The 24,021-nt window shown below is 42.0% G+C and overlaps 3 protein-coding genes across 4 annotated transcripts; 2 read left to right on the top strand and 1 right to left on the bottom strand.

Annotated features, from left to right (window-relative positions):
- Positions 1-101: 101 nt before the first annotated feature.
- On the bottom strand, positions 102-13,456 carry LOC122776236 (transcription elongation regulator 1-like). Of its 2 annotated transcripts, XM_044036667.1 has the most exons (20): positions 13,406-13,456; positions 11,444-11,693; positions 10,204-10,356; positions 8,670-8,949; positions 8,286-8,528; positions 6,742-6,801; positions 5,612-5,812; positions 5,057-5,163; positions 4,471-4,559; positions 4,200-4,360; positions 3,879-3,960; positions 3,584-3,719; positions 3,261-3,350; positions 3,016-3,134; positions 2,412-2,562; positions 1,822-1,986; positions 1,167-1,349; positions 728-907; positions 496-579; positions 102-307 (listed from the first exon to the last, which is right to left on the bottom strand). In XM_044036667.1, the coding sequence occupies exons 1-20, from the start codon at positions 13,450-13,452 to the stop codon at positions 176-178; spliced, it is 2,913 nt and encodes a 970-aa protein (XP_043892602.1). In that variant the 5' UTR covers positions 13,453-13,456; the 3' UTR covers positions 102-175. The 2 variants fall into 2 exon arrangements, with proteins under 2 accessions (XP_043892602.1, XP_043892604.1); XM_044036669.1 differs by lacking the exon at positions 6,742-6,801.
- Positions 13,457-13,775: 319 nt separating this feature from the next.
- On the top strand, positions 13,776-18,274 carry LOC122776276 (protection of telomeres protein 1-like). The gene is made up of 7 exons (XM_044036725.1): positions 13,776-14,029; positions 14,431-14,639; positions 14,709-14,844; positions 16,039-16,121; positions 17,224-17,318; positions 17,626-17,731; positions 18,013-18,274. Exons 1-7 carry the CDS (start codon positions 13,851-13,853, stop codon positions 18,144-18,146), a joined length of 942 nt encoding a protein of 313 aa, XP_043892660.1. The 5' UTR covers positions 13,776-13,850; the 3' UTR covers positions 18,147-18,274.
- A 1,616-nt stretch (positions 18,275-19,890) lies between these two features.
- On the top strand, positions 19,891-23,736 carry gpr37a (G protein-coupled receptor 37a). Its single transcript, XM_044036723.1, has 2 exons — positions 19,891-21,223; positions 22,214-23,736. Exons 1-2 carry the CDS (start codon positions 20,306-20,308, stop codon positions 23,039-23,041), a joined length of 1,746 nt encoding a protein of 581 aa, XP_043892658.1. The 5' UTR covers positions 19,891-20,305; the 3' UTR covers positions 23,042-23,736.
- Positions 23,737-24,021: the final 285 nt, after the last annotated feature.

Here is a 24,021-nt window from a genome sequence, read left to right as displayed (position 1 = left end):
TATATTCAGGTAGTCAGCTGACCTCATTCTTTGGGCACATAATGTTGCTGAACCTCGACCTGACCAACTGCAGTAACCCCTTACCTATTTGCTTAGTTAAATCTAGGTGGCAATGTTTTTTTTGGCCAGGCAGTGTACATGATATTATAAATGCTACTTTTGACACTTGTTTTGATTATGTATATCTTGTGTGCGCGTATACAGACCTGTAAGTGATGAACTTTGTCTCCTTTAGCAGAGTTCTGAAGTCAGCTTTGGCTATGATGTACTTGTCCTTGATGTAGTCTTCAAACTCGCGTTGTCTCTTCTACACACAGACAAATCAGAACATTACACAACTAAATTCACAGAAAAAGCATATGAAATAACTTTACAATACAGTAAGCATGTACATATTTGGATTTATTCACATAAACTAGCTAAAGTGAACTAGAAGTAAAATAAATACAGGGATTCTGCAGTGTCCCAAAAAGATTTTTAATACCAAAGACTTACTCTGTCACTAGAAGAAAACTTGATACAGCGAGGATCCTCTTTGATGACCTTCTTCACCCCCTTCCATGTCGTAGTCAGAGTGATCTACAACATAAACAAAAATCTGTCAATACAATAATTAAATACATATATGATCAATCTAAATCATGTTTTAAAACTAATGTGTTACTGCAGAGGTTACTGTGTCCAGATGTGTTAGCGTAGAAATGACAGATAATATTACAGATCTGACCATGCTAGTCTCGTCCAGCAGCTGCCTGAATTGTTCTTTCTTCTTTTTGGCCAGAGCTTCGACGTGTTCATTAAACAGCTTCTCCTTCTCTTCTCTCTCTAGCAGCGATGCCGACTCCCAGCGATGGTCCTTCCTCAGGTTACGACGTGTGTCCGACCACGTGGCATCTGAAGAACGTACCTGAGGAATAAATAAATAAAAATGGTTAATTGCTGTAATTAATTCCAAATATTTAACACTTTATAGAAAAACAACACAGTGTTTTATATTGATATTTTATATATTATATGTCTAAAATAAATGTTAAGAAAGTCAAATTGTAGTTGTAAAACATGACGTATCTGAGCAGAGATCAATTTTACTTCTTGTACAAGAAAATAGGACAGAACTAAATGAAAAGACAAGAATGCACCGGAAAAAGAAATCTGTGACGTCTCACCATATCGGACATGAGAGCTTTGAAATGTTGGATGGCCTCTTCCCTCTTGTGCTGCTCCCTTTCCCGGTCGATCTCTTTGGTCTGTTCTGATCGAGCCTTCTGCACCTCTCGTTCCCTCTCTCGGAGACTGGCCTCGATACGAGCCTGTCGCTCCAACTCTCGCTCTTTGTCGATGTCCACGTTCTGTGCAGGTGACACACACACACACATCATTTGTTTCAGTTCTGTTCTTTACCTGATGTGCAGGATAGATGGTATAGTAATCTAACAGTAATAATATAATTTTACTGTAAAATAATTTAGTGTATTAATTCGAGTGGGGCTGCAACTATCAATTATTTTCATATTGATTTGTCTATAAATTATTTGTAAATGTTGTTCTCAGAAAATGTTGAAATGTGTTGATTGGTTTGTCCCAAACATTGAAATTATAATTCCAATGTCTTGTTTTGTCCACAAGCTAGTTATTCAGTTTGAATGATTTCTTTGTTATGTGGAGCAGAGAAACCAGATGAACAATTATCAAAACAGTTGACAATTACTTTAATCTATTAATGTTGTCAGTGAGACATGTGCTTTTCCACCTAAATCATATCAAAATGCCTGTGCTGATAAAGTCCTGTTCTTTCCATCATTCAAACAGACATGCTCCTACCTTGGCTTGTTTTTCCATGTACTGTTTGAAAAGTTCTTCTCTGAGCGCAGAGCTGTCCACAGACTTGTATCGAGGGTCAGTCTCCAGCCTCTCTTTAATTTTGCTCCATCGCTGGCCTCCCTCTATGTGTTGCTCATTGAGCAGATCGAAGAAGTCTTGCCTCACCTGAAACAAAACATACACACATAGAAAGGGATATTCAAAAATGTCATTAAGTCAGTAGCAACTGTTCAAAAACACATGGACGTGGATGAATGAGAGTCTACACAGTCGAAACTAGGGATGTTAACGATTAACACAATGTTTATTCAACTACTATTGTTTGTGATTCTTAACACGAATGTCACACAGCTAATGTGTTGATAATATTTTTCACTGTTTAATAAAGTCACTATTGTTTATTAAACGGTTCAACAGTGGTTAAGGGAAAAAACCCTAAATTTGCAACCTTAATAAAAGCCAATTTTAAATGTGTGAAAAATCATGTCCTCTGCAGGGAGACAGGAACCAAGCAGAGTCTCAATAACATGTCAGCAGTACAAAAGACAAGATACTGTACACATTGATATTTGTGTGAGAGTGAGTCATACCTTCTCTCCTCTGGACTTGGAGTCCTCTTTCTCTCTCTTCTTCATAGCTGTGATGTATTCCACAAAGATGGCCTCCCGGTCCTTCATCTTCTCTATGGTCTTAAATCGTGGGTCTCGTCCATGTTTCACTGCAAATTCACTGAACGTTGTTCTATAAACAAACAAACAAACAAAAACACACCCTTTTTCAGTATAACAGGAAATACAAATGTATGAATTACTTACGTCAAAGACATACATGCTTACATCTTAAAAAGTGTATCTGGAAGTTGCAAGTCACGTCTCCAGATCCACATTTTGACATGATGATATAACACTCTCAGGAAACATTTTTATTGTATATTGATTTTCTTGTATATTAAGTCTATATATGTGTAAATAGACTATTAACTAACACTACTAAAGTTAAACTTTGAGCTAAAATCAACCTTCTGGCAAAAAGAAATATTTCAATGGAACTGTTCTCTAATTAGACGTTAGGTACTGACTAAATATCTGCACACAAGATTAAATATCAGCAGTTGCATACCACAGATATATATATATTAGCTATTAATGGAATGATGACAGACTCTGGTGAAGGAAAACAGGCCGGTCCCTTAACCTTGGTGTGAGCTTTGCATCCTCCATCATCCTCCTGAACTCGTCTTTGGCCTGCATCAACTTGTTCTTCTTTTCTTTCCTCTCCTCCTCAGCTCGCGTCTTCACATACTGATCAAACACCTGCAGAGGACATTGACCAGGATTTTTGTACGGGTCTTTTAATGATTATGACAGTGCTATGAGACAGTGAAAATGTGCATTGGTGAAATGGGAGATAGAAACATGAGACAGAAAGAAAAACCGAACCTGTTTTCGCTCTTTTGGGTTGAGCAGAAGGTAACGTGGGTCAAACACAATCTTATGAAGCTCTTTGTCCCAAGTAGAGAAAGCAGACACCTACACGTACAGAAACAACAAGTGCATTAGACAGGCATACACATTCAGGTGTCACCATGAACGAAAAAACTTGAAATTAAACTATATAGGTCTACAAAAAAACAGATCAGACAGTTATGTAAAATTCTAGAACAAACCATCAGGAAAACAGCATTTATTGTTGGGTTTTTTTCTCTGCCCATAACGTTATGATAACAAAACCATTTATAAACATCAGCAAGATATTTGCTTACCCCTCTTTCCAGTAACATGTCTTTGAACTGAGTCATCCTGGCCTCCAGGGGCACTACAGCTCGTTCTCTCGCAGCTCTGAGTTCAGCCTCCATTGCTGCTTCCTTGTCTGAGTCTGCCTCCTTCACGTCCTCCTTCCTGCGAAGATGAAGATGGTCAGTCACAAGAGGTAAATAAAAATCAAATGTGATAGAGACGATAGAGAAAGACGCCGTATGGAGAAGAGGCCAAAAAGAAAAGAAGCATGTGAAGAAAGACAACTTAACAAAATGTTTGACAAACAAGTGAGAGACTTACTTTCTCTTTTTAGCTTTGGTTGGCTCCTCGTCCTGATTTTCTTCTGTAGCTATAGCTAATTCTGGCTCTTCTTTATTGATTCCTGTGAACATCCAAGTGTTAAGAACAGTGTTAAGAAGTGATAGCATCACCTAATGACCTGTTTACATTCAAATCGCAGATTACACTTACGATTACACGAACCCTGCGAAAACCTTGCTCATAGTAACAAACCATTAGTGCACCTATGGTTCTCTTACCACTGGTTTTGTGCCTAGATCAGATAAAGTGCTAAAAAATAAAAACAACCAACACAAGTGCTATGTGTGTCTTTGTCCACACCTGTCTTCTTGCTGTCCTCCAGGCCTCTCTTGTGTGGCGGCTCCTGGATGTGCTTGTCGACGTCGGCTCGACCAACCAATTCCTCGGGTCGGTCCCACATGGACAGCCGTGTTGTGGGGTTGTAAAAAAATACACGATCATCCCCGGTCCACACCACACACCTGTCAAGAATTGATCGACACACAAAAGACATCAAGAAGTGCAAGAGAATGAAGGCGAAAATAAGAAGAATTAAAGTGGACAGTGGAGTTCATGTGGGCTGTGTGTGTACCATGGTGTGCCAGGAATAGGATTGGTGGCTATAGGCCGGGCTTTCTGAGCTGCTTTTTCCTCCTCCGTCATCTCCTCTTCTTTAGGCTCCTGGATGAAGATAAAAACATTGAAGTATTAAACTGCACTACAACTTATCACCTGTACTGTTTTATGTATCTATTCTTTAGGTTTTATTCCGTTCTTCAATTGTGTAAAAAGTAAATACATGTACAAACTGTTTTGCCTGCCTCTGCATGGCCTTTGCCTTAAATTTAAGAAGTTTATTGTAATGCTATAAAAACCAAACACATTTTCCTTTTAAAGTTATTATAAAGACATTTACACATACATGACTGAACCTTTAAAACATGTTGTAGGACTACTTCTTTGTAAGTTATTCTTCATACTTATTATGTGTCACACCTCTTTAAAACTGAGAAACTAAACATTTATTTAAAAAAAATATATAGATATTTCTTTTTGATCTCCCTCTGAGAATCACTCCAAATCTAAAAATATGTGATTTTTGTCTGTTTAGATTTGACAGCAAGGAGAACAAAAAAGTATGAACAAACAAAATGCTTGTATTTCAACCTTTAACATACCTCCTTCTCATGGCTTGAGTTTTCTGTTTTGTTTTCTTCAGCCTCCAGCTCCATTGCCTCGGCTTCTTCTTGGGCCAAACGCTCTTTTACTTTTTGTGCTTCTTTTTCTACGACGACAGTGAGGAGAAAAAGTTCAAACATGAACACACCTACCCTTGTTTTTAATAGCCTCACAGTTGTACCAGTCGTAAAACGTCATGGCTGTCTACTCACAGACTGAATATGCAATAGCCACATTCCGGTTTGAAAAGTGAAGCCCAGGAGGCAGCTAGCCACTAGGGGTCAACTCCACTGGTTGCAGAACAAACTCTGTTTGAATGGAAGCCTTTGGGAAAATCAGTTTCTACTGCTGACTTGATTTATAATGTCACACTATTAGCTTCCTGAGCAGCTAATAGTCAATTATCGTTTTATTTAACAGAACATGAATTATGTCATGATTTAGAGGAAAAAACAGATTTGAGTGGACACCAGTGTGATTATCAGGTAATACCTGTTTGCAGACTTCCAGGTGCTTGTGAGTATGTGAGAGTGTGCACAGTGCCTACTGCCTACCTTTCTCCACTAGGGCCTGTGGTTTCTCCCAGGTGGACTCCAGTGTTCGGTTGTTGTAGTAGTATGTTTTCCCATCAGCCGTTTTGTACTCTGACCACTCAGGAAGGTGCAATGATCCGGCCATGGAGGCAGGAGCTGCTGATAGAGCCAGCTGGGGATGCATCATAGAAACTAAAGGAGGGCCCATACCAGGAATCATACCTGAAATTAGTCAGAGAAAAGACACAGACCATGATTAACTGATGACCATATAGAAAATTAGAAAATGCAAAAACATGAATAAGGGAAGCACAAACTCCACAGGCAGTCAAAGACTGATTCACTGCAATTAAAAATAAAAAAGAGCTATAATCTGTTGTCACCTAAAAAGTAGATTATAAGGCAAGTGAACCAGAAATCTGTATTAATAATTTGGCAGAAAGTCCAAACATAGTTTACTGACAAAAAGGAGACCACTGCATTCATAAACATACAAGGCACTGACCACACACACATACAACCATGCTACAAAGAGAACAACCACATGACCACAATAAGTGACTAAAGAATGATCAGACAGCAGCTACCATTTATAATGGGACTGCCCTCACAAACATGGTGTATGACTCACACATAAAACAAGGACTGAGCCTCACAATCAGTGAATTGGTCCAATTATCTAACAATTTGGTGGCTGATTTTTCAAGTGTGCTCTGATTTACCAGTCACAGTAAACAAAGCAAAACAACTGCCTACCGGGCCCTGAAGACGACACGCAAACAAAGAGTATTCACTCGTCAGTGAAAAGATTTAAACTCTAATGTTTGAATCTGAGATGACTTTTATTACTGGCTTGCTTTAAACAATGCTGCAAAACAAGCACACTGTCCAGTACAACATCTAAAAAAATATGTTGGTGGTGATGAAATGTTTTATGTGACTTAACTCAGCCTGAAGTCATCTCTACATACTGTAATATCAGGTTCATTTGTAGAAATGGGAGCAATTTTACTACTGTACACTGAAGGTGTAGCATGTTGACAGCATTCACCACCGTGCCACTACTGGAGGTTCCCATATATTTCATGTGGACATCATGCACTACCATGCCATCTACTGTAGGTCTGAGAGGCGAGCGGTTGGGTGTTTACCGTTGGCGCTGGGGCCTGCCTTTACACACGGCGCACCTACTATCTGCATCATTGCTACACCTGAAAGAACAATGGACAAGCAAGCATCTGGTTGAAGACAGCAGGACACGAGACATCAGCTACTATGGTGTGTAACACTTTGTTTGTGGCCCTCAAACAAATAGAAAGCCAGAATTTTGGATTGTGCACTGTAAAAACAACTTCTCAGTCTCTGGTTAGGTTTATGTGTTTGCACAGCACACCGTCTTTACAGGTTAAAAGTAATATTGATTGATAGGCCAATATATCTACATTTTAATACAAATAAAGAAAGAAAAAACATAAAAGTCTGAATACTAAACATCTCAAACTCAATCAGGAAGCTCCCAATCTGATATGTATCATCTCAATAAACCCAAGCCCTAATTTAGACCTAGACCTATCTGACCATATTTTTGATTTGATAATGCCAAGCAATACTTCAAGCAGAAGTAACAAACAGAGAAAAAACAGACCTAAATGAGCCTTTTGTTAGAATGAAGGACAGAGAGAAACAGAGGAGAGGAAAAAACAAACAGATCAGAAACAGACACAAAAATAAGTGGAGCATTTAAGTGAACCTACATTTAATTTATGCCACTGCATGTTACGTGACCCACTGCTGACTAATTCAAACAGGTTACAGTGGAAACCTATAACATTTACATGTATAATCTGTGAAAGAGTCAGTCCCTACAGCCACAAAATGATCCTCCCCTCCTGTGGCGTTCTGGATTATGTACCTTCATTTACTGTTGTCACTACAAATATGTTCATGATGCTGAATCAGAGTTTCCACAGAGACAGTAAACTAAACTGCAGTTGTCACAAAACAATACACAGCTAAGACGCATCATCAGAGTAATTCAAGAATCAAAACCAAAAACATTGCATTTTCTATGAGCAGTAACCCGAATACAAATTACAAAGTCAAATCTGAGATAAATACAGCCAATAAAATTTGGTAGACTTTTTCCATAACATAATGAAATTAATAATAGGAAATTAATAGGAGCTGAAACTATTGATCTGACTGATATGTTAGACGGGAAATGCAAACACCAAAAAAGAACACACATAACTTGACTAGAGGAGCAGAGTTATAAATATTGGGTGGTGAGTATACAAATTATTTTAGAAGATCCAACATCAATTCATAGAATACCATTTTCTGTTCCCTGAACTGATATTAGCAAGACTTGACTTTCGCATGACCACAATAGTCTCCCGTGACAGCTCACTGGAGCTCACTGGAGCTAACAGCTCGGTCACATGAGACTTAGCTAACAGGTCTGGAAACGTGTTAATTACTTTGCAATCGATGTTGAAGAATCAGAAATACTTAGACACACTGCTTTTCAGGCACTTTGGTGTCATGATTGTTCGCTCAGGGGGACAGTTTTGTTTGTCCTTAATTGACACCTCAAAACAACATAACATCACTTGGTAATTACTTTAAAATGTCTGTTGCGTTTGTGCCAGCCTGATATTGTGACCTGAACGTTTCTGAAGTTTGCAGTTCCTACCTGGTAGAGGAATGTGCATGCCAGGCAGGGGCACCCTGAAAGGTGGCACCATGACAGGAGGGAAGGCAGGTATGGCTGTGGTGGGCTGGGCCACACTATGAGGCAGGCCCGCGGGCAGCAGAGGCACAGTCTGCACCGCTGTAACAGGCGATGGCACCGTGGAAACAGTCACCACAGTGACTGGAGAAACTGCAACAGTTGAGGACACTGTGGCAACAGGGGGATGGTCTGCTACAACAGAGGCTGTTGGGAACATCAAAAAGAAGGTGTTTAATTTCTGCTTGTGTGTAAATAATAATCCACTTTATTTATGATGCACTTTACATTATCAGAATCTCACAGTGCTAATGGCTGGGTGTATGCTAGATTAAACACTGTGCTCACCTGCAATGCTCACAGAAGGCGAGAGGGAGGTGGTGGAGTCTGGACTGGAGGTAATTGTGCGGGAGGGCGTTGTGGACGGGGCCTGAGACGGGGAGGCAGCGGTGCTGGCTGTAGTGTTGACAGTGCTCGAGCTTGCAGCTGCAGTTACCCCCCCACTTACCCCAGCCCCTGCAGCCCCAGCTCCGACCAGAAGAGGGTTGAGCTCAGACTGTTGGATGATTTTCACACCATCTGGTTTGCTCCACGATGACTCTCTGGTCCTGGCATTGTAGTAATATGCCTGTGGAAAGATAACAGGGAAAATGAACACATGTAAATTGGTGAAAAACAGTGCGAAAATAAAAGTTAAAGGTCCAGTGTGTAACATTGAGGAAAGAATTTCCTCAGACAGAAATTGAATAAACTACCCAAAAAGTGTTGGCAATAGTGTATAATCACTTACAAATACAAATAGTTATCTATATCGTCAGAATAAGCCTTTAAGGTACTTAAGTCAAGGGCCTTGCTTTACAGAGGCCACCATCTTGTGCCACCATGTTTTTACCAGGGTTGCCAGACATTTGCAACAAAATGTCACAACAATACGGTGGAAACCAGACACCATTTTTAAAGTCCAACTGCATTACTATCATTGCCAAATGGATTGTAACATTGATTAAGACGGGACAAAAAGCATAAATGTTCCCGTGCAGATCAATGGCAGATGAGGGTGCCTTTGATTTCTAATGAGAAAATTGCAGTGTTTCAAGAATTGCTTGAATGAGATAAACGTTCTGATAAAAAACTTGTTAAAATCGTATGGAAAATGTAAAAAAACCCACAAAGAATTAGAGAAAATGGAGAACACGGAAAACTGTTAAAAATCTGCCGAAAACCGCGGAACTGGCAACCTCAGTTTCTACAGCAGCCCAAATGGACAAACCAGCCAGAGCGTGCATTTCACATTTTCAAGCAGGAGCTTACCACGCAAACAAAGAAGAACGACATCCTTTCTGGTATGTGAAGGCCACCGTAGTTCCCTGTTCTCGCATTGGAAAGGAAGGGGTGAGTGGAGGAGTCCTCCGTTTGTTGCACTCTGCAGTCTCACCATTAGATGTCACTAATTTGTAAACACTGGACCTTTAATTATAAATCTAGACATTCAATTGATAGTGGTTTTAAACCTGTGCAATGAGACCTCAGGTTTACCATCATAGACAGGTAGGAAAACAGACAATTTACCACAAGATTCACTGTGTGTATGAGTGTGGAATGGGACACAGCAGTGCAATTTTAAGTTGATTCCTTTTGGCAAAGTTTATCAATTCAAGTCTCCAGTTTACAAGCTTTATCCTGACAAAATGTCAACTCAAAATGTTTCCCTTGGACTCCAAATCATCGCACAGCCTTTTGCAACAGTAATGCTGTTTAAACCAACACCTCTGGCCATTACTATATTAATGTACCAAAAACAATATTTATTCCTCCAACCCCTTTGTGACAGTTGAAACATACAGAAACACTGCTTTGTGTTTTCATATGACTTTCAGCTTACCTTTCCCTCAGACGTCTTGTTCTCTACCCAGATTTCCTCAGCAGGGTTGAGTGCAGGGTTTCCAGAGCTAGGAACAGGAGGCATCCCCGGAGGGAACAGCATCCCTGGAGGAGGTGGGAGGTTACCAATGGGTGGGGGAAGGAAAGGAGGTCTCTGAAAGACGAGAAAGACATAAACCCAGCATTAGGTTTAAAAAATGTAAGAAAAAAGCAAGGATTCTAAATTCACCACAGCGTTCTCTATCACAAAGAAAAGCCTGTGAATATTTCACCCCATGAAATCAAATTAGGATGTTTGCGCATCAATATTTTATCACTGAAAATAATACTGCAACTAAGAACCAATTAAGAAGAGCAGTTTATGAAAAGCCATATCCCTCCTCTGCTAGAGATAATACTGCTGGTATACATACAATATCTACAAAACATAATATGGACCATACCTCTGCTGAAAGATTCACCCTTTTCTTTGGACATAATTCACACATGTAAATATAGTCTTGAGGTATTTAACCGACTCTTGACTCTGACAAACAGAAAGAGGAAAAAAATCTTAATAAGTATAGTAAGTATAGAAAAAAGCAGCCAACAGTCACTGTTTTTGACATTATGACATTGCAATAAATGTGGGGGACTTCTGAAATAAAGGACAGAATTAAACTCTTGTGTGTAACTTAAAGCAAATATCTGCTACATCAAAACCATTGTTAAATGAATTCACACAACACTGATTAAGTAAGCGGCTTCACACTCCTCTCTCTGTGATGTTTTGTTTTTGTGTCACCTGGCGACATCCCTGTGCTGCACAGTGACACACTTTTTACGCCATGACTGAGAGGTCAGGCGGAAGAAAGTATTTCTGCCATGCATTTTGTTAGAGACAAAAAAACAAACATTATTGTCAGCTTTTTTTGGCTGAAACAGCAATAAACACTTGCTAAACGATATTTGTTGTGACTTTCAAAATGTAATGTTGCCATAAAGCTGTCCTCCAGAACTGACTACAGCCATAGTGATATTTAGATTTAGATATAAGTTATAGCTACACACTGCAAAGTCTTGCCTTAGAATGAAAGTCATACCACCCAGAAATTGAGCTTAAAACAGAATTTTGACACAACAGTAATATTCTAATTCAGCTAGCTGCAAGTTGAATTGACTTACATAGAAATAAAAAATGAAGGATGTGTAACATTTTCTCTTTTTTGGCAATTTTTCTTCCGGGAGAAAATCTTGCTTACCTGTAAGTGAGGGGGTCCAATGGGTGGGGGCATGGCTCCCGGAGGAGGGATAGGTGGCATGTTGGGGTCAAAGGGAGGACGTGCAAATGGGGGTCGTGGCGGAGGTCCCCTCATCATCCCAAAAGGAGGCGGCGGTGGCCTAAGAAGTGGTGGTGGACCTCGTAACACCGGGGTCTGGGCAGATGCAGGTGAAGGGCTGGGTGCAGGGCCAGGGGCAGGACTGCGGAACCGCACTGCCTGCTGCACCATTCTAGTAGAAAAAAGTAAGCATTTTTTTAAGCAAGCGTTAGAATCACTGGCGATAAAAGGTGCACATATACCGAAAATGCAGTGGGAAACTCAAGATGTTGCTCTGAGGTGTTCCTTGTCTACCTTTGATCTGACCATCATTCATTCATATACTTGGAAATTAGAATCAAACTATCAAGTCTATGAAGCCAATCATAAAAGCCACACTCATGACATATTTAGCTGCCATTCTCAAGTGGGTCTTGAAAAAAATACACATTAATAATTACTCTTTAGCAAATAGTGCAAGAAGATAGTTTAAAAAAGGTCAAACTGAAATGTGTATGTTATAATATATTTCAGGTCATGCAATAAAACCATTTATAATATCATTATGATTATCCAGGAAATGCTTGTTATGCAGCAGCAACATCTGGGAGAGTTTAGAAAAAAAATACAAAAACTTTCAAAACCACAGTCTATACGAAAGCATTTAGAATTCATGGTTCTGCTGATCCATGTCCAATACTGAGCCACTGCATGTAAAATGCTTTCAAACACAATGCCTTTTTTGTATATAATGCATTTAACAAATACTAAATGTACGTTTAGCAGGGTTGGGGACACCTTTGAGTATCAGCCACCGTGTAAAACGGTTCTGTGTGTATCACATCACCTGTTGTACTCCATAATTTAACCATGTGAGTAAATTCAAGTCTGTGTCTATATTTAGGCTCAGTGTCACCACACATAATGAGTTTGTTAATAGATCAGATGCTTCACCACTGATATTGTTGTCTTTTAAAGGGGACTGAGTTTTCTGTGCAATTGTTTTTAGAATGGGTAATTTTGTAAATGTTGAGTGTCTCTAAAAACCTTTAACACACACACACACTCGATGAGATTTCATTTTAATTACCCCACCAAACCAAGGAAACTCATTTGTTATCGCAGATAAAGTGGGGACGAGCTACCGTTGCCCCACTTGTCTTTCAAATGAAAGGTTGTAGGTTTGATTCCAGGCTCTGCTAGTCTACATGCCGATGTGTCCTTGGGCAAGACCAAGGTGCTGTACCAGCAGTGTGTGAATGGGTATGAAAGATGTGTGATAGAATGACTGTATGGGTGCACAGCATTACTGCACAGATATATATGAATACACACAGGAGATGCAATATCGCCGATGTTTAAATGCTGAATTAATCATAAGTGTGTCCTATTTGTTTAATGGAAGACTATATATTTGGTACAAAAACAAAAAGACAAACGTTTAATAAGATATTCGGTCACTAACTTGACAAACAGAAATCCAAAACACTGAGCAGTCACGAAGTTGTGCGCCCCTGCTTACTAATGAATTTAGCATTGCGTAGCTAGCGGGCTATTATGCACCAACAACACAGCGCACATTGTTAATGTAGGGGCTGTGTCTGAAAAGGGCGCCTGTGATTCAAGCAGTCCGTCCGATATAAGAGGAGAATGCGTGGCAGCAGTGTTTGGTGTGGCTGCCGGTGTCTACCGCGTGCCACGAGCTCAGAGCAGAGGCGAGCCGCCGGGAAACACAGGCTAGTTAGCTACAAGCTACTTAGCTAGCTTGGTCACACTCCCACGTAAAACCACTGTTTACCAAACCTCTTCCACCAAAAGCGACTTTGTACTAAATCGCAGTGTTGTGTTTTTTTGTGCCGCGAAGTAGATTCATTTGATTTCACATTTCATTGGCTTTAATCTGACCTGTTGTCGCTGAATCCAATGGTCTCGCTCTCCGCCTGGTCCGCCATTACAGGAAAGTAAAAATCACCGTCTCTCCCTGATGCTATTTTTTTCTGTGGGGTTTTGTGAATCCGTAAACTTGAAAATACATGAATATCAATAATAATTATATTTTAGCATTAAAAATATCATTTTAGTGAAAGTGCTTGTACATACTGGTGTATCCATCATTACAGAAGCATAAAAAAATATTTGGATAATTACAATAATTAAGGGCATGGTTAATTTAGGGCAGCTGTGGCTTTGGTTGGTGGTCTAATTCATTTGTTAAGCAGTATATGTATATGTATGTATATATATGTGTATGTGTATATATATATATATATATATATATATGTGTGTGTATATACTGTACATATTTTAAGTTTATGAGCAGTGAACTGAATTGTCTGTGTGTCTTTATTGTATGTTGTTGTCGTTGTGGTCAGAGAGGAGCTGCGATCACGACATTCGCCCTGTGAAGCTGTCCGAGGTAAAGCGATGCGACCCAGGTCAGATTCACCACGTCAGAGTCCAGCTGAGATCCTACAAGCCTCGAAGACTCCACCAGGTTCTGAAACTCTACTGTAGCAAGTGTTCATCCCTGTAAGCTCACATGAAGACACACACACACACCAAGTCAGCTAATGTCACAGTGTTACTCTTAATTTGCTCATGCAGCCATTATAATAAGTAGTTTTAAACTGGTTTAAACACATTTACATGTGCTGTAAACACATGGCAGTCAGTGTTTATATTCAGAGCAACCAAACCCTGAAGTTAAACACAATTCTGCAGATTTTTTGTGAACGCAAATACAGTTTCACAATGACTATAAACATGGAGACAAATGATTCATTCTGTGCTTGTTTACTCTCAGACTTGTGACCTCTTAGATTCATCTGTAGATATTTGTCCGTGGAGGAAGCATAATAAATGTCTCTCTGGGTCATGAAGTCAAATATCTGATTTCTCTCTGGTTGTAAAATCTCACCTCACACTGGCAGGCTGGACGTCCCCGATGATGAACTGGTTGCAGGTCTGTTTTCTGAGGCATGCAGGGACTCGGGCTCCTGTGCTCCTCCACCGTGGTTGTTCTCTGGGCGTGTGAATGTCCCCAGAGATTCTTCAGGGTCCCCAAACCGAGCTTTGAGCATTCACCTGTCCACCCAGCTCATGAGTGAGGGGAAAACCAAAGAGCTTGTCTTCCTCATGGGTAAAATATAAACATGTATGAGGGCTGCTATCCACGTCAGACAGGTGGTGACTTTGTTGTGTTTTGCAGGTTCAACGCTGGAGGAAACGCGTCGCCTGGCGGCTGGTTACCAGAACATCGTCCCTGTGAGATCGTCAGACAGCCACCTGGCTCTGCTTGACCTGTCTGCACCGTTCCTCTTCAGGGGCAGGAAGCGATACTACGGGTCAGAGACCAACTTCATGAAAACAATGTTTGATTGTTTTTTCACGCGTAAACAAATGATGAGCAAGAAGCTATGTCAGTCGCCCAACTGGTTTTCTGCTCAGTCTTACTGATTATGACTGATAGTGGGTTGTAATCTCTTGAATGACCATCGGGGTTTGCAGTGCATTCATTAATTGGTTACAATCGGCTTGTGAAGAGGATTTTTAAGCAATACAGTAAACAAAAGCTCCACAGAATAATCTCCCAAGAGTTGAAAATGTGTCTATTGGCACCTGGGCACTCTCTGATTGATGTTGGTGGATCTGTAGTCGAAAAGCACAACATAAGATCCACCCCCAGCTCATCTAAATATGGTAACTTCTCAAAAAACAACAACATAACACTAAGTGCTTCACGACAGCAGCTCACAGAACACGTGGTACTGACGTCTGTGAGATAAGTTTATATTTGGATTGAGCAGATGGGCTAATGTATGTTGTCTCAGTAGATCAGCCACTGAGGCAGGAATCCACAGTTGTAGTGAGAGAAGCAAATAAGCTTCCAACAGAGACGGTTATCAGCCGAGGACAGGCTTTTTATACATCTACACCACCGTCAGGTCTTCTCACGCTGATGAAAACACATCAAAACATTTTTGCATGCCATTAAAGAGAGAGAGAAAAAAAGCTTACTGTAAATGTTTGTTCCGGATTTGTCTAGTGTATATGATGTTGTGTCTCAGATGCTGGTAGACGGGTTTTAAATAGGACCTGCTTTTACAAAGGATTCATAATTCAAAATAATATCTGGTAATAGTATAAATATTTAATTGGCGTGTACATTCATGCCCCAGTATATAAACCGAGAAAAAGTGTAAGACAAGAGTTTATCTAGGCTCATTTAACAGGTGAATTTAAACTGTGCCCAAATCCACTTTTACTAACAGTAGTTCATGTTTCAGAGGAGTCGTACTTTGTCTCACATTTCCTATGAAAGTCATGTCAACTTAGGTCATTGTAGATTTGTCAGATAGTGACAAAGAACTCTTCTCTGCAGAGGAAATAGTTAAGGTTGGCAGTCAAACATATTCTCTCTGTGTAGGTTTTCTACAGTAACTATTATGGTGATTATTCTTTTGATTTGTAAGCGCTAAATCACATCCTACGGAGATCCGTAGCATCATTCACACGCTCTTTGGTTTTCTGCACTTCAGGTGTAAGCAGTGTTCTGAGGCGGCAGTGAGGGAGCCGCGCACTGACGGAGCGGAGGTGATCGATGAGAAGGTCATTGCAGAAGGTGAGACAAAGTCTGCTTTGAACCTCTGGGCTTTTAGCAGGAAAGCGTGGAGTTGTAGGACACCCAGAAGCAGCCCAATGTTTTTATTTTTATGATTCCTTGACAACGGACAACAGAGCTCATTTGACTTTGCCAAGTGTTCACCCAAGCCAGAAAGAAAACAAGTGAGGAAGCAGTGGGAGAGAATAATACTAATACTAATATAATAATAGAATAAAAGTAGATGGTGATGTGTGTTATTGTCTATTCAGCCAGATATAGGGGTGACTGGTGTCCATCTCTGCAGAAACATTCTTCCATCAAGTGCACCCGTTTAAGCCTATTAGTCCAGAACTCTTTGGATACATGTAAATTATCACTATAAAGTAAACCTTGTGGAATACATCCAAATGTGTGGGTTTTAAAGGCAACTCAACATTTAAAATAACTTTTATTTCCCTTTTAATCGTTTCCAAAAATGTCTGTAGTTTTGGACAATCCCATAAAATATGCGTGCGATCACCGATCATCCCACAACCCCTTCAGCATAATGGCAAAGACACTCCCGGTGTTCTAAAATACCTTTCCTTAATCTTCCAATCAAGTTCTCTCCCCCGTCTCAACTCTTTGTTAAGAGGCTTTTCTCCCACTCTTCACTCTGTCATTATCACATTGGCCTCAAGCTCCCATTTTTCTTGAATGTAATAAATGATATGATTGGTGCCCCACATTTAAACTCGTATGTCACTGTTGTGTTTTCAACTGATATTTTTGATGAATTCATCAACAGCAAATGTAGTAAGACGTCATGGTAAATTGTGTTGGACAGTTTGTGTCTCCTGTGGTTAATAGGTAATAAAAATGCTTGTTGAGTGCAAGCCCGACACATTAACACTCTGTGTCTGAAGGATTAAGTTTAACAGACACAGCTCATTAAGTATCTGCAGGATCCAAGACACAGATGTTAGTGACTCAGTTTGTGTCCTTTTACTTTTTCCCCTATTCAGCAGGTTTGTAAAGGTTCCCGACAGCTCCCAGCTGATGTGAGGTCTGTTATCGCTGCGGCTTTTTCCCCGGAAAACAAATCACACATCGTTAATGTCTGTGGTTTTCTGGTCTGCAGCTCTTGGTGTCCAGCTGCTGCAGTTCATCCTGCTGATGAAGCTCGAGCTGCAGGACGCCACAGGCACGCTGGACGTCTTTCTGTGGAGAGACGCTGTGAGTTTCACATTACATCAAACGTCCCTGCTTCGCTCTGAAGTGGATCGAGATGAGAAGAAAAAAGCATGTCCGATGTTTGAACGTTTACCAAAAAAATATTACCATATTACCATATTGTCTGCAGTGTGTTGAGTTGCATCAACTTGAATGAAAAGAAGAAGCAAAGGAGGAATAAATGCTGATGAGTTCCTGCAATGTGGGCACCAGACAGAATAGGCTGCATTCAAAATCAGTCTTGTTTCATTTTAATTAACACCCAACTCTTGTTGGTCGTCTGTTTTCCTTGTTTGGCATCCGTCATCAGGAGCTGTTCTTCGGCGTGTCAGCTGAGGACGCGGCAGTCGATCAGGAGGCTCAGAGACGCATCCAACAAACTATGGATGCCCTCTGTCCACCAGGAGGCAACGCAGGTATTGCACTAAAACAATCACATGTGGATTGTAAGTGTAAAACCCACAAAAAAGCCCAGCAGCAGAAGTGTCTGACAATTGTAAAGCCAGGTTATTTGTTACTCAAGAGTTGTTTACAGCTGCAGAATTTCTTTATTTCTTAACAGAAAAGTTAAGTTCATAAACCAGTTGGTGACATCATGGTGGGCTGCCACTTTGTGTTGAGCTGGAGCTGACGTGTGTGTGTGTCAAGTAAGCTATTTAAATTGTGGGTTTGCTTGCTCTTCTGTTATTGTCCTCAGGGAAGCGTCCATGGCTCAACGTGTGTCTGACTGCGTATCTTGGAGAGGACGATGATGGACTGAACCAAACCTGCTACCAGATCTGCCACACCACCGCCACCAGAGCCTCCTCCACCCAGTCTGAGCCTGTCTGAAGCAACTGATGCCACTGTGGTAAACCAGTGTCCTGTATAGGAAACTGTCTCTACCTTTGTGTGTGGGTGTGTGTGTGTGTGCGCGCTTATTTATTGTGTAAGACAAAATAACTGTGAATAAATTAATACTGCAAGAAATGCAAGATAATGCTTTCTGTACAAGCTGTGTGCTCGAATAATTTCAAGAACTAACATCCCTGAACTGATCCACATTGATGGAGCTGTACTGCCATCTGCTGAGCAACTGAAAGACAGTGTGTTATCGCTTAACCGGGTACAGAATACTAAGACTTGTACTTAATGTTCACTTATTTCCTTAAACAAGTCTCCCAAAGTGACCAGCTGTTCATTCCTTTGTGCCAGGACTTGGCATAAGGTGTCCCTCTTATGACTATCATGTTGTTGCCGACATGATTCGGCATGCGTCCATCTCTTTACCGTAACTCCTAGACCATTTGTGATATCTAGAACATTGAAAAACTACCGGAAAGCAGAGAAATAGAGCTTTGCGCCCATATACACACCTGATTCAAGTAGCTCATCACCAAGCTCTGCAGAAATCCTGGTAATGGACCCATTTATTTGAGTCAGATGTGTTGGAGCAGGGAAACATCTAAAACATGCAAGGCAGTGGGTCCCCAGGACCAGAAACACTCCTGGGGAGTACCACACAAAATAAAAACAGGCAGAAACTTGAAAACTAAAAGTCCAGGACTGACAACATTTTTTGTACGTATCCAAAATAGTTCAAAGTTCAAATTGTAAACGTGAAATTATTTGTTCATATCAGAGTTGCTATTTTGTTATAAACTTGAAAAATACAAAGCCCTTGTTTTGCCCTTTGTTTCTCTAAACTGTTATTGCACAGTCAAAACACACAGTAATGTTGAATAAGCCATAAAATCTAAATAATTCCAGATGGTCCAATTATGGTCATAAGATACTGGTGGACAAAATATGTACAACCCAGTGACCCCAAGTGATGGCAAATGACAGACACTCCTCTGAAGTGATTGACACTGTTAAATTTCAATGTCTTTTATGGTTTATTTTTGTGACGTGAGAGCATTAGGAGAGGGATGATGTCGTAATCAGACTGTGCACTAGGTGGCAGACAAGACTGCTTAATGCCTCTCTTTACACTGACTTTTCACTGGTTGTGAAAGAATAGTGATTTGAACATTCCCTCTGTTTAACGGAGGAAAGAGACACCTTTTATTTACTGTTGTCCAGAGATGTAAGTCCACTTAACATTAACCAGGTTTTTTTATAAAGTTTTTTTTTAACTTTTTCTGACAAGCTGGATGTTCATTTTAAGGTTTTTGTTTAATGAGATAAGTGTAAAATCACTTTTCCTGTGTTTATGTACAGCATGGGAATAAAACATGTCATGCAGGAACTAAAACTAGAACTTCTGTAGTAAAGGAAACTCACTTTAGGTTATTTAAAGATTGCACTATACAACGGTTGGCCATGTACGATTTTGAGGTCAAAACCTTAAAAAAGGGTTGTTTATTTTCTCTCCTGTTGAGCACACACACAGAGATCTGGAAAAATCTTTCACTCTCACATTTTTAACGTTTCAATTGAAACATTTTACACATTAAACCCCCAAAACGTCAGTGGATCTTTCAGGTTGTAGTTGATGTTATTTCTACAATTTATTATCGGATCAGAATAAGCTGATGACTGGCCTCTTCCTCTACCAGCCCTCCTCCTCCTCCTTCTTCTTCTCCTCCTCCTCCCTCCTACCGCTCCCTCCCTCGGGTCCTCCCATGTCTCTCGGATGATCCGCGTCTCCTTCGGTCAGATCTTTGCTTAGCCGAGGCCTTTGAGCGCTCAAGTGTGATGAGCGCAAACTTTCTCTGACGGAGGTGGACAGCGCCTCGCCTGAGATCCAGCTCTACAACCCTCTGAACATCTGCTTAAGTTGTTCCGCTCTGGGTGTTCTCTCTTCGGTGATGTCTCCAGACTGGAGCCGCCCCGGGACCCACCTGAACCCGACAGGTTCGCTAGTTTTACGCGAGCAAAGACCTGGTGAAAGCTGTTTGCGCGGAGGCAAACTGAACTGCCTGTGAAGGATACTGTGGAGAGGTCAGACATGGACTGTTCATTTAGGGTCACTCGGTTTTATCTCACGGGTTAGACGGAACAACACTATGCCAACTCCATCCGTGACGTTACTGTGTTTGTGGCTGTGTAGCGAGGCCGTCGCGAGTCAACTCGACTGGCAGAAAACAAAGACGACTTTCAGTCCTCATTACGAGTCCTCCGCCGCTGAAAGGAATGCGCAGAGCCGGGAATGGCGCACGGATAGTGGAGAGGACAGTGTGGGGACGCGCGGCGTGAACACGCAAGCCTCGTGGGTGGAAACTGTAAATCGGTTGTCGTCTAAACTGCTAGTGTCAGAGATTCCCCGCCGCGCTGTGCGTAAAAGTAACGCCGAGCGCACACGACATGTATCCGCAGGGGAAGCCTTACGTACAGAGCCGCGGAGAGGTGGGTGCATTCCTGGAGAGGTTCCTCACCAAACCCCGCATGGGTCCGCCTGCATCCCCGCGGACAAGCAGCGACAAAGACGCAGCGCAAAACCCAACAGACTGAAGCGCAGTGAGCCGCTGCAGGAAGGAGCCGCGTCCGCGTCACAGCCTCTGCCAACGGCCATGGCACAGGCGCAAAAGGCCGCGCAATTCGCCGTCAACACCAGCGACTATGAGGAGGAATATTCTCTGCCGGACTTCCCCGATACCACGCCGTTCGTGCCGGGAAACACGCGCACCAGACGCAAGCAGGTGAAGAACCCGTTCTTCCCGGTCACCGCGGAGTCCTACGGCGCGTACGCGGTCATGATCCTCGCCATCGTCATCTTCACTGTGGGCATCATCGGGAACGTGTCGGTCATGTGCATCGTGTGTCACAACTACTACATGAGGAGCATCTCCAACTCGCTGCTGGCCAACCTCGCGCTCTGGGATTTCGTCATTATCTTCTTCTGTCTGCCGCTCGTGGTGTTTCACGAGCTGACGAAGAACTGGCTGCTGGGAGAGTTCTCCTGCAGGATCGTCCCGTACCTGGAGGTGAGAGGACCTCTGTGGATCATGTCTCACTGCACGAGTGACGTGTGGAAAACAGGTCTGATGAGTGCATTCAGCTCAGAGGGAGATCATGTGATGAGATAACATTTTATGCTTGATAAGATTTATAGTTTCTGCTTTTTACTCGAGGCGAGATTGTCCCAAGGTGTAGATGCAATAAAGTTAATTAAAAAACGTCAGGACTGTAAATATTATGATAATTTATCCTTCGTATTGTTGTGAATGTGAACACGAAGCTGCAGGAAACACCAGTGGTGAAACTGTGGCCTTGAAGGAAGTTTGCTCTCTCTGAGTGATTTCCCTAGTTTAGGAAATGTAGTAAAAGAAAAGTAATGTTTTAAAAAATAGGTTTTTAAAGAAGATGTAAAAATCTCAGAGTGTGGGCACACCTGATCTGATGAACCAGGGCAGGCTGTTCCAAAGCTGAGGGACTTCCGCCGCAAAGGCTCGGTCACCTCTGCTCTTCAGTTCCTTAGATTAAACATCCTGAAATTTAGTCAAATCCAATACCAGGAAAGTGGAGGCGTTCAGAATCATGTGACACAACACCATGGCTGCAATTTCTATGACATGTGTTCACATCTGGACATGCCAGTGTTTGTGCCCTCTGCTCGTCGGAAAACCAAAGGCTGTGTTGACTAAGTCTGAGCTACTTATCAGACGAGGAACTACATGACCTCTGTGACATTTAGTGTGTACATATTTCATACAGTAACAAGTTATTAAAGGTGCGATTTAGAAGTTGTTGTGTAGTTTTTAAAGACCCACCTCTTCTCCTTGGCCTTCACCCCAGGATACAAATAGTCAACCCAGACACTTCTATGTAGTTTTTACCATTTTACAATTCTATTATGTCACCTTTTTACTGTTTTACTTCTATTTTTATTGATGTACCTTTTATGTTGCAGTGCCATTTTTGCACCTTTTCCCCCTGGTGTTTCAAGTGTAACCAGAGTTTGCTTTTGTCCCCAGGTGGCTTCTCTTGGGGTCACGACCTTCACACTGTGCGCTCTGTGCATCGATCGGTTCCGGGCCGCCACCAACGTGCAGATGTATTATGAGATGATCGAGAACTGGGCGTCCACCACGGCCAAGCTCGCCGTCATATGGTTGGGCGCTTTGCTGCTCGCGCTACCCGAGCTGCTGATACGTCAGCTGGTGACCGAGGACGGCGACCCGCCCGACGTGACGCCGTGCGAGCGCTGCGTGGTCCGAATCTCCACCGAGCTCCCGGACACTCTGTACATCCTGGGTCTCACGTACGACGGCGCTCGACTCTGGTGGTACTTCGGCTGCTACTTCTGCCTCCCGACGCTGTTCACCATCTGCAGCTCGCTGCTCACGGCTCGCAAGATCCGCCGCGCCGAGCGCTCCTGCGTCCGTGGCAGCAAGAAGCAGATCCAGCTCGAGAGCCAGATGAACTGCGCCGTGGTGGTGTTGGCCATCCTCTACGGCTTCTGCATCATCCCGGAGAACATCTGCAACATCCTCAGCACGTACATGGAAGCCAGTGTTCCCAGGAAAGTGCTGGACATCCTTCACCTGGTCAGCCAGCTGCTGCTCTTCTGTAAGTCCGCGGTGACGCCGGTGCTGCTGTTCTCGCTGTGCCAGCCGTTTACCAAAGCCTTCCTGGACTGCTGCTGCTGCTGCTGCGACGAGTGCGGCCCGCCACAGTCCCCGGCCACCGGCGACGCCGACAACGAGCTCATAACCACTGAGCTGGAGCTGTCGCCGTTCAGTACCATCTGTGAGGAAGCCTCCACCTCCGCTGCCTATACCACTGTGGGGACACATTGCTGAGGTCAAAGGTCAACAGAGCTTCCTTTAATGTTATTAGGACATTGGATGATGGGCGTGACCCCATCAGTTTACAGACTCCTGGACTTAAAGTGTCTGTGCTGACAGACGAACAGACGACTTGTCTGCCCTCTCACTGTTTACAGAGTTCACATAGAAGAGAACACAGTATTAAATCGTAGCATTTATTTCTTTAACTCACGTTTCTTTTTACAGAATCTGCCACTTTGTATTTTTATTTTATTTGATGTCATTCCCAACCATTTCCTCGGAAAATAGGTAGTGTTTCCTGTAGAGTTTAGTTAGTTGTGTTGAATTTACACCTGTCGCTCGCCAAGAAAATATTTATTTGTTTGAAACAAATTCTTTCAAGTAATTGGAATTGATTATATGGGAATGTACGACTTAAACTTTGATCCACTTAGAGTTCTTTCCAGGAAACGATTCAGAATATCATGTAATACCGTTAGTTGTTGCATTTTGCATTTTTGAAGAGTTAAATGGTAAATGCATGTACAGTAATATATTGAAAATGTCTGTAGATGCTGTGTAGCGTAGCTGATGTCGGGAGTCAGGCTGACGTGTGTGTGTGTGTGTATGTGTGAGTATTTTGTTCTTCACAGAAACTGCACTGCACTCGGTCTGTAGTGTGACAGTGTTTTGTCACTTCAATTAAAAAGTTTTATTTGAAAACAAAATTTCCCACCATGACATCTCACTTACTCATCTTCTACTTCCACCGCTTTATCCTCCACATGCGGGTCGCCCTATGTCCATGTCATCCCAGCTGACGTAGGGCGAAGCAAGGCCCCCCCTGGACAGGTAGCCAGTCCATCACAGAGACACATAGAGAAAAAAGAAGATTCACTCTCATGGTCAATTTAGAGTGTCCAATTCATCTGGGTCTGAAAGTAAATTGAGGGGAAACTCGAGACAATAAGACCATTTAGGTTTAATTTAACCCCTTAAATCAAACACCAAAT

The sequence above is a fragment of the Solea senegalensis genome, linkage group LG10 (genome assembly GCF_019176455.1).
Source record: "Solea senegalensis isolate Sse05_10M linkage group LG10, IFAPA_SoseM_1, whole genome shotgun sequence".
In the NCBI taxonomy this organism is placed as follows: domain Eukaryota; kingdom Metazoa; phylum Chordata; class Actinopteri; order Pleuronectiformes; family Soleidae; genus Solea; species Solea senegalensis.
The sequence above is the reverse complement of the archived record's forward strand: the minus strand, read 5'-3'. Positions and strand labels throughout refer to the sequence as shown.

Coding starts and splice junctions, on each gene's coding strand:
- gpr37a (XM_044036723.1), top strand. CDS start 20,306: ATGCCAACTCCATCCGTGACGTTACTGTGTTTGTGGCTGTGTAGCGAG. Junction 21,224..22,213: donor GGATCGTCCCGTACCTGGAG/GTGAGAGGACCT, acceptor TTTTGTCCCCAG/GTGGCTTCTCTTGGGGTCAC.
- LOC122776236 (XM_044036667.1), bottom strand. CDS start 13,452: ATGGCGGACCAGGCGGAGAGCGAGACCATTGGATTCAGCGACAACAG. Junction 11,694..13,405: donor ATTGGATTCAGCGACAACAG/GTCAGATTAAAG, acceptor TTTTTCTACTAG/AATGGTGCAGCAGGCAGTGC. Junction 4,560..5,056: donor ACTCAAGCCATGAGAAGGAG/GTATGTTAAAGG, acceptor ATCTTCATCCAG/GAGCCTAAAGAAGAGGAGAT.
- LOC122776276 (XM_044036725.1), top strand. CDS start 13,851: ATGTTGTTGTCGTTGTGGTCAGAGAGGAGCTGCGATCACGACATTCGC. Junction 14,030..14,430: donor TGTAGCAAGTGTTCATCCCT/GTAAGCTCACAT, acceptor TCACACTGGCAG/GCTGGACGTCCCCGATGATG. Junction 17,732..18,012: donor TCCACCAGGAGGCAACGCAG/GTATTGCACTAA, acceptor TATTGTCCTCAG/GGAAGCGTCCATGGCTCAAC.